The 10,323-nt window shown below is 39.0% G+C and overlaps 1 protein-coding gene across 1 annotated transcript in view; it reads left to right on the forward strand.

Moving 5' to 3' along the window:
• Positions 1-1,188: 1,188 nt before the first annotated feature.
• Positions 1,189-10,323, forward strand: part of MARCO (macrophage receptor with collagenous structure) — a 36,837-nt gene continuing 27,702 nt past the window's right edge. The window contains exon 1 of the mRNA XM_008686118.2: positions 1,189-1,431. Within this exon, the coding sequence (XP_008684340.2) occupies positions 1,323-1,431 (109 nt within the window). The 5' untranslated portion in view covers positions 1,189-1,322. The remainder of the gene's footprint in view (positions 1,432-10,323) is intronic.

Below are 10,323 nucleotides of genomic sequence, written 5' to 3' on the forward strand. Positions count from 1 at the left end.
TAAGGCAAAAGCCCTTGCCTTCCTCTCCCCGGAAACCCGGATGCTCACAACATCTCTAGTGATAGTAGACCACGTGACCTCAGTGCCCGCAGCCCACCAGGCGCCATCCTAACCACCATGGGAGGTGATCTAATTCATTCGGCCAATGCAACAAATAACCCCATCTCCCTTATTTGACAAACGAGGAAACTGAGGCACCCAGAGCTCGCGTGATGTTTCCACGGTCATACAGCTGCTATGTGGAGCAGGTGGAATTTGAACCCAAGCATCTGAGCTTGTAGGGTCTGCGTGACCCCAGCATGCTATGCGTCCTTTCTGGTAGGGAATGCCTGACAAGAAGGAGCTAGGGAGGGGCGCCTGGGTGGCACAGCGGTTAAGCGTCCGCCTTCGGCTCAGGGCGTGATCCCGGCGTTACGGGATCAAGCCCCACATCAGGCTCCTCCACTATGAGCCTACTTCTTCCTCTCCCACTCCCCCTGCTGTGTTCCCTCTCTCGCTGGCTATCTCTATCTCTGTCAAATAAATAAATAAAAATCTTTAAAAAAAAAAAAAAGAAGGAGCTAGGGAGGGGGTTTGTCCTCTCATGGAGCTCAGGTCTTGCTGGGGCCAGAGCAAGCACGCATGTGCCCCCACACGCGGAGCATGGGAAGATACACACGCAAGGGTAATAGATGCTACCATGCGTGGTATAGGGCAGTGCTTCTCCATCGCATACATTCATCGCTTGGAAAGCTAGTTAAACTGTAGATATGGATTCACGTGGGATGGGACCCGAGACTCTGCATTTCTAACAAGATCTCCGGTGATGCAGGTGCTGCTGTCCAAGGTCCACACTTTCAGGAGAAAAGATGAACCCTAAGGCCAAAGTAGGTCAAAGGAGGGAGATTTCAGTGTGAACTGCAAAGGTCCTGGGATAGTGCCCTGGGACTGGGATGAGAGCGGCCCTGGGATGGGCAGAGGGCAGGGAGAGAAACACCCTCCCTGGGGTCACCCAACTCCCTGCTCTCAGGGGCCTGGGAGTGAGGGGTGGTTCCAAGGACCAGGGACTTTTGCTCCAAAGCCACCTCAAACCCCACTCCCCTTAACAAGCAGCGGTGCCGAATAGGAGCTCCACATGTGAATGGCCTGTATTTGCGACATGCCCATTTCTGATCATGTCAGGAAACATTTTGCAAATTCAGAAGTCAGAGCCAAAGGGAAGTGCTGTGTGGTCTACAGCTAGCTGCAGTAGTTAAATAAGAACAATCTTTCCCCAAGTGGTTCCTCTTGAGGACAGCATTTCTGCTGGCTCCAGGACTTTTGGCCATCTATAAAGCTTCACAATGGAAAATAAGGAAATTCTCAAGGAGGAAGAGTTCTTGGCTAGCACTGGAGAAGGAACAGCCATCAACCAAACCATGTTCCCTGCAATGGAGGTCTTTGAAATCAATGGTAAAGTACTGCTTCCCAGTAATGACTTTGCTTGGTGATGTACTTTTTCGGTTGGCAACATAAGAATAGACAAGGCGATAGGAAGCCTAGGTTTGTGCCATAGACGCTCACTAATACCTTTCTGGAATGCTTCAGTCTGGGATTTATGGGATGTTAGTAATAGATGTTGTATCTGTAGCATATAGTTGGGGTTTTTTTCAGCTTCACAATAGAGTGTATTAAAATATTTGCCCTTGCTAATACGTACTGTACATCCCTTCTTTTTTATTAGGGTCTTATTTTGACACATGGGGGTTGTGACAAAATGGCAAAGCAACACAAGAGGGATGAAAAAGTTCTGCAAAAATGAGAGCCAAGGGCTACATATTTATTTAATGTAATTCTTTTAAAATTCTTTAAGGTGACTTCCGTTATAACTGATGTGTTGATCGGGGAGTGCTTTCTCCATTTCGTGCCGGCTAGGATATGTTCATAGCTTCATAATTAGTTTGTCTTAGATTCAGTGCAGGTTTTAAAAATTCAGGGAACTCTGTCATCTTTATTTTTCTCCCTCATCCTTATACAGGTGATGCATTTTTTAAATCTTCTAGAATTTAAAGTCACCAGTGAGTGTTTGCCACAGGGGATCTCTGATTTCCCATGCTAGAATATCCTCTAGGAATTGCCTTCCAAGTTGATGAGTCATTCCCACTCCAGTCTTTCCTGGAAGTCGTATGTTCAGAGCAATTGCAGCTCTGTCCCCCAGCCTGACCTGTCCCTCTCACCCAGTATTTGGTCACTGGCTGGAATTGAAGGGGGGTACAAAGATGCACAGTTGAGTGTTCTGTCTTTAGGAATTCACAGTGCGGTAACAGAGAATGCATGGGTGCAAATGACTTTACTAGTTGTTGGTTATTCAGAACTTTGGGGAATGTAGCATTCTGGATATATGACTTTTTAAGATACTGAAAATGTGCAAGCAAAGTCAGGGAATCAAACATATTCAGCATCTACTAGGCACAGCCCTTGGCATCGAGAGGACACACAAGAATTAACGGGGAGTCCTCAGTCATGTCAGTGGTGGCAGGAGGTTAGTAGGGATCAGGCCACCTGTAAACAGATGATTTTTATACAATCCTAGGACAGATCTATGGACAGATCTAACCTGGTCTGACCTGGAGGTCAGAGGTGAGACCTCTTCTAAGGTGTAAAGGATAAAGGGAATTCATGAAATAAGATGCTGGCTGGGGCAGGAATAGAAGACCGTGGGTTTATGATATATTCATAGGGAGTATTTAGAAAAATACAAAAAGTTGCATGCGGTGGGGCCAACATTGAGTGGGGAAAGTTCAGTGGGGATTGAGACTAGGGCCAATTAATTTAGACTTTGTCCTGAAGACAATGGGGAGCTTTGAAAGTCTGATGTTGGGCTAAGAGACATTGGTTTGCATTTGAGATTACTCGCTATCATAGATGTGGAACAAGCTAGAAAGAGTAACTCTGGGGATAGACAGAAGCATGGCAGTAAGAGACAATAAGAGGCGGTGGTTATAAGGAAGGAAAAGAGAGAATGTTCTGGACAGATATTAGAATTCAAGTCAGTAGGACTATAACGGTGGGGACGAGGCAAGTGAGGGGGAGGCCAGCCTTAAGGGGGAAACTCCAGATTTCTGACTTCAGTTATGGATACTATTAATTAAAAATCTAACTAAAAAAACAAAACAGCTCGGTTAGAAGGAATATTTTTCTTTCTTTCTTTCTTTCTTTCTTTCTTTCTTTCTTTCTTTCTTTCTTTCTTTTTCTTTTTTTTCTTCTTTCTTTCTTTCTTTTTTTCTTTCTTTTCTTTCTTTCAGATTTTATTTTATTTGAGAGAGACAGAGAGAGCACAAGCGGGGTGGGGGATGGGGGGAGGGAGAAGTAGACTCCCCGCTGAGCAGGGAGCCTGACGTGGGTCTTGGCTGGATCCCAGGACCCTGAGGTCACGACCTGAGCCAAAGGCAGATGCTCAACTGACTGAACCACCCAGGTGCCCTGGAAGGAACATTTCTCTAAACACATTCACAACCTCCTCTCTTCTCATACAAAGATCTTGGAACATATGGAAGTTTCTAGATGAATGCCATAGGGACAGTAATCACTGTGAGGCTCTGTAACATAGTGACCCCCTCACGGCTTACTGAAATGAAGCTACTTGCTTCAGCACTAAATGGCTTCAAGCATCTTCCTTTCCCCCTCCCTCCTTCCTCCCTTCTTTCTCTTAAGTCTGTTGAAGATTATTTTCTGAAGAGTCTCAACAGACCGGTGCTCTTGCTGCCCTGAATGTCCAACAAAACTCCATGTCTTTCCTCATGGACTAGTATCAGCTCCATCTTCCCCCTCAGGCGGAGCATTTGGGCTCAAACAAGAGACTCTCCATTTGTCCCCGATGACAATATCCTTCTGGCATGTACTCCTGTCCATCTTTTTGAAAATTATGAACATTTTTCTGTCTTGAGCCTTCCTGTCTCTCTCCCGATGTTTCTGGTTTCTCCAGAAGGAGATCTGTTAGCACATCAGGAAGCTCTTGCAGGTCTGTGGGATGTAATCTATCTGGACCTCTCAACTATTTCAGGCTTCACATCTCGCTTCTTGATATGTCTTCCCACCAATTTCGGTCCAAAGAACATTCTTCTTGGCAGAGAGAACCCCCAAAAGTACAGATAGAGAAGATGTTGTTTGTTTTGATTTAACATTAAGCCCTGGCTCCCAGCTGTGGGTCTAGCTGTCTCCTCTTCCTGCTCGAAAGATAATTTCAAGCATTCTCCTAATAGACCTTAACCCTGGAATCTATTCAAGGTCACCCTTGTTGACGTGCTCACTGTCACTTCAGGTCCTTGTTCTGACTTTGTTTTTTGTCATGTCACTATTTCTCAGCACCTTTTAGACGTCCGGCTTTACCCCGGATTTTTTTTTTTTTCCAGCCTTTTATTATGAAATAATTACAGATTCACAGAAACTTGCAAAAAAATGTCTAGGGAAGTGTCTGTGAGCCCCACCTAGTTTCTCCCAGTGAGAACATCTTGCATAGCTATAGGACACTATCACAACCAGGAAACTGATATTGCTACAGCTTACAGAGCTTATTTCGATTTCATTAGTTTTATAGGCACTCATTTGTGTGCGTGAATACAGTACTCTACAATTTTACCATATGCATATATTTGTGTAACCATCACCAATATCAAAATATCAAACTGTTCCTTCACCACACAACTCTCTCGTGCTGCCTTTATAGCCACACAGGCCCCTCACTCCCCCACCAGCTATCACTGCCCCCCAACAACCCCCAATCAGTCCCCCATTTCTATAATTTTGTTACGGAAAGAATGTTATCTAAATGGAAAAAGTATGTAACTTTTTAAAGATTGGCTTTTTTTTCACATAGCATGGTTCCCTTGAGATCCATCCAAGTTGTTCTATCAACAGTTCTTTTTATTTATGAGTATTTTTCGTGAGTATTAGTCCATGATATGAATGTACCACACTTTGTTTAAGCACGCACCCATTGAAAGATGTATGGGTTGTTGCCAGTTTGGGGCTATTACAAATAAAGCCACTATGATCATTTATGTACAAGTTTTTGTATAAGCCTAAGTTTTCATTTCTCTAGGAATGAATGCCCCAAAGTGCAATTGCTGGATTCTAAGTGTATGTTTGGTTTTATAAGAAACAGCTGATCTATTTTTCCAGTGTGGTTGTGTCATTTACATTCCCACCAGCGATATACAATAGATTCAGTTGCTCTGAATTCTTGCCCACAGTTGGTATTATTACTATTTTTATTTTAGCCATTCTGATGAGTGTACGATTGTGATATCTTATTGTAATTTTGATTTGCATTTTCCTAATGGCTAATAATGTTGGATATCTTGTCACGTGCTTTTTTCCCCATTTGTATATGAAATGCCTCTTCATGTCTTTTGCCAATGTTTTAATGGGATTGTTTGTCTTTCTGACTATTTAGTTTTGAGAGCACTTTATCTATTCAAAATACAAGTCCTTTGCTGGATAGGTGGTTTGCAAATATTCTCTCCCAGTCTGTAACAGGTCTTTTCATCCTTTTAATAGTCTTTTGCAAAGCAAAATCATGTAATCCTGTGGAGGCCCTACCTAGCAATTTTCCCTTTTATGGATTGTGCTTTTGATGTCAAGTCTAAGAACTCTTCACCTGGCCATAGGTCCCCCAATTTTTCTCTTGTGTTTAATTATAAATATTTTTCTCTTAAGTTTAATTCTAAAAATTTTATAATTTCACATTTTACAATTAAGTCCATGGTTCATGTAACATATGTATTATATACATATACTTGCATATATGTATATAATATATGTAATGTATATATATGTAATATACACATACATATACATATGTATATATACATATATAATGTATACATGTAATACATATGTATATATTTGTATATATAACATTGCATATGTATGTAATATGTATTATATATGTATATATATTATATATGTATTATATATGTAATGTATATATAATATACATGTGATGTGTATATGTAGTATATACGTAATATATATATAATGTGTATATATACTTATATATTAAATATATATATTTATATTTATATATATTTATTTATATATATAAATAAACAAATCTTGACCTAATGACCTAAATTTCACTTAGGTCAAGATTTGTTTTGTTTTTGTTTCGTTTTGTTTTTCGCCTATGGGTGTCCAGTTGCTCCAACACCATTTGCTGAAAAGCTATGCTTCCTCCATTAAATTACTTTTGTAACTTGTCAAAAAAAAAAAACCAGTTGTTTATATTTGTGTAAGGACAATTCTGTGTTCTTTATTCTGTTCTGTAAACCCATATGTCCATCCCTCCACCCATCCCACACTGTCCTGATCACTGCGGGTTTATTGTGAGCCTAAACGTCAAGTCATTATTCCTCACATTTTATTCGTCTTTTTCAAGATGATTTTAGCCATTTTGTGGCTTGTACCTTTCCAAGTAAATTTTAATTTGAGCTTATCAATACCCACAAAAAAACCTTGCTGGGATTTTGTCAAGGAGCTGTGTTATACCTCCAGATCAGTTTCGGAGAATCGACATCTTACTTTGCTTAGTCCTGTGAACTCAGGGTGCCTCCACATTGATTTAGGTCTCTGTGTTTTTTGGTTTTGTTTTTTAATTAGGGTTTTACAATTTTCAGCATACAGATCCTCTATACATTTTGTTACCTTTATATCTACATATTTCATTTCCTTCGGATTGACTGTAAATTCCATTACATTGTAATTGCAATTTCCACTTATTTGCCAGTAGTGTATCAACATGTGACTGAATAAGAGAGTGAGAACAGACGTCCTTGCCTCGTTCCCAATCTTCAGAGGAAATGGTTCTGGGTCACCATGATCTATCACGTTAGCTTTAGATATTTCTTAGATGCTCCTTTTTTTAAAAAAATTTTTATTCATTTATTTACTCAAGAGAAAGAGAGAGAGTGGGAGAAGGAGCAGAGGGAGAGGGACAAGCAGACTCCATGCTGAGCATGGAACCCCACACAGGGCATGATCCCATGACCCTAGCCGAAATTAAGAGTCAGGCGCTTAACCGACTGAGCTACCCAGGCACCCCAATGCTCCTTTTTTTTAAGTTAAGGACAATTCTCTTTTATTTCTAGTTTGCTGAGCGTTTTTATTTTGAATTTATTATTATGAGAGTTAGAATTATGAATTTTAATTATGAGAGTTTTATTATGAATTTGATTTTGTCAAATGCTTTTTCTTCATCAGTTATATGATTATTTGATTTTTCTTCTTTGCCTCGTTGATACGGTGGATCATATTGATTGATTTCTGGTATCGAACCAGCCTTGTATTATACCCATTTAGTCATGGTATATAAATTCTTTTTATACATTGCTTGATATGGTTTACTAATATTTTGTTAACGATTTTTGTGTCAAATTTCATGAGAGATACTGATCTTCAGTTTTCTTCTGCACTGTCTTTGATTTTCATTTCAAGGTAATCCTGACCTAAAATGAGTTAGGAAGTGTTCTTTACTCTTCATTATCTATAAGAGAGTGTGTAAAACTGGTGTTAATTCTCTTAGAGGTTTGATAAAAAACTCCATTAAAATTATCTGGGCCTGGATATTTCTTTTTCAGGAGATTTTTTAAGTACGAATTAAGTTTATTTAATAGATGTAGATATTCATGTTATCTATTTAATGTTGGTTAAGACATGGTAGTTCGTAATTTTGGAGAAATCGGTTCATTTCTTCTAAGGTGTGAGCATGAAGTCAGTGATAGGATCTTCTTATTTTCTTGGTAAGGGCTGCAGGATCTGTGGTAATGGCACGCGTTTCATTCCTGATATTGGTGATTTGTGTCTTTCTCTCTTTTTCTCTTCATCAGTATTTCCAAACTTTATCAATTTAATTGATTTCATTCAAGGAATCAGCATTTTGTTCTACCAGTCTTCTCTTTTGTTTTCCTATTTTAAATCTCATCGATTTCTTCTCTGATCTCTATTATTTTTTATTTTATTTTTTTTCTGGTTGCTGAGGGTTTATTTTGCTCTTCTCTCCCAGTTCTTTGAGCTAGGAACCTAGTTTATTGGCTTCAGACCATTTCTCATGTGTAACGTGAGCCTTGAGTGCTGCTATAAATTTCCCTTCCAGTACTACTTTGGATGAATTCAGTAATTTGGTATGTTGTATTCTGACTTTCGATCAGTTTTATTTTTAGAATTTTTTATTTAAGACTTCATAGCCCATGCATTATTTAATTTTTGAAAAACTTTCCAAGTGTTGAGAGGTTTTCCTGTTGTCTATGTGTTATTGACTTCTATTTTGATTCCATTGTCAAAAAACATACTCTATGCAACTTCATTTCATTTCCATTTTGTTGGGGTTTGTTTTATGACCCATGCTATGCTCTGTCTTGGTGAATATCCCAATGTGAATGGAAAGAATGTGTATTCTGCTGTTGTTACATGGAGTGTTCTATAATTGTTCATTAGATCCTGTTGGTTTATGGCATTGTTCATTTCTTCTATATCTTTGCTGATTGTCTCTCAATTTCTGAGAGTGGGGTGTTAAAGTCCCCAATATGGGGGTGCCTGGGTGGCGCAGCGGTTAAGCGTCTGCCTTCGGCTCAGGGCGTGATCCTGGCATTATGGGATCAAGCCCCACATCAGGCTCCTCCGCTAGGAGCCTGCTTCTTCCTCTCCCACTCCCCTTGCTTGTGTTCCTTCTCTCACTGGCTGTCTCTATTTCTGTCAAATAAATAAATAAAATCTTAAAAAAAAAAAGTCCCCAATATGATTGTGTCTATATTGATTCCTCCTTTCAGTTACATCAGTTTTTGCTTCATAAAATAGAAGCTCTGTTGTTGATTTCTTGGAGATAGCAACTCCAGCATACAGAGGAGTCATGTTTTTAATCTACTTTTGCCACACTATCTGCCTTCTAATTGGTATATTTAAACCATTTACATTAAAGTAATTATTGATGTGTTTGGGCTTAAATCTGCCCCATTATTGTGCATTTTCTCTTTGTCCCTTTGTTTCCCATTATCAGCTTTTCTTTTATTACTTTCCTATGGGTTACTTGAACATGTTTTAGAATTCCATTTTGATTTATTTATAGTTTTTTGTTTGTTTGTTTTTTAGTTCATCATTGGAAATAGTTTTCTTACTTTTTTTCTGGGCATTACAATAAACATGTATAATTTATCACAGTCTACCAACGTCAACATTCTACCACTTGGAGTCAAGTTTTGAAAACTTATTTCCATTTATGTATTTTGAGTCTTTCCATTTTTGAAATGCAATTGTCTTAAGCATTTCCTCTACATGCAGTAATTATCACTTAATTATAATTTTTCATTTCAACCATCAAATGTGATTTTAGGGGTGCCTAGGTGGCTCAGTCGGTTAAGCGTCTGCCTTCGGCTCAGGTCATGATCTCAGGGTCCTAGGATTGAGCCCCATGTTGGGCTCCCTGCTTAGCAGGAAGTCTGCTTCTACCTCTGCCCCTCCCCCTGTTTGTGCTCTCTCTCTCCCTCTCTCTCAAATAAATACATAAAATCTTTAAAAAAATGTGATTTTAAAAAGTCATGAAGGGGATGGTCTAAACATATCTCTAGGTTTACCCATTCTTTTTTCTTATTCTTCTTTCCTTTTGGAAGTGCCATGCCTTCTGCTATTATTTTTTCCTTTCTGTTTGAAGAAATTCCTTTAGCTATTTTTTTTCTTGAAGATTTTATTTTTAAGTAATCTCTACACCCAACCTGTGGCTTGAACCCTGAGATCAAGACTTGCATGTCTATTGGCTGAGCCAGCCAGGTGCCCCCCTTTAGCCATTCTTCCAAGGTAGATCTACTAGCAATAACTTCCCTTAGTTTTCCTTCATCTGAGAATCTCTTTACTTCCCATTCATTCTTAAGGAATATTTTCACTAGATACTGTTGATAATTCGTTTCTTTGAGCACATGAAAAATGTCTTGTCACTTCCAATTTCAGATGAGAAATCTGCTGTCATTCAAATTGGTATCTGTATAGGTAATGGGTTATTTTTCTCTTGGCTGCTTTCAAGATATTTTTCTTTTTCTTTGGATTTTTAATTTTCTTGCTATGTAGGGTTTTTATTTCCCCAGATTTTTAACTCATGATGTGTCTTGCTATTGATTGCTTGAATTTATCATGTTTGGGGCTTGCTCAAGTTCTTGAATTTGTGGGTTTGTGACTTTCACCAAGGTTGAGAAGTTTTCAGCCACCATTATTTCTTTAAATTTTTTTTTCAGCTTCACACTCTTTCTGGGACTTTAAGGATATGAATATTATGTGTTTTGTTATTGATACGTAGATCTCTGAGCCTCTGTTCATTTTTTT

This window comes from Ursus maritimus, unplaced genomic scaffold, assembly GCF_017311325.1.
Source record: "Ursus maritimus isolate PB19 unplaced genomic scaffold, ASM1731132v1 scaffold_1, whole genome shotgun sequence".
Classification (NCBI taxonomy): Eukaryota; Metazoa; Chordata; class Mammalia; order Carnivora; family Ursidae; genus Ursus; species Ursus maritimus.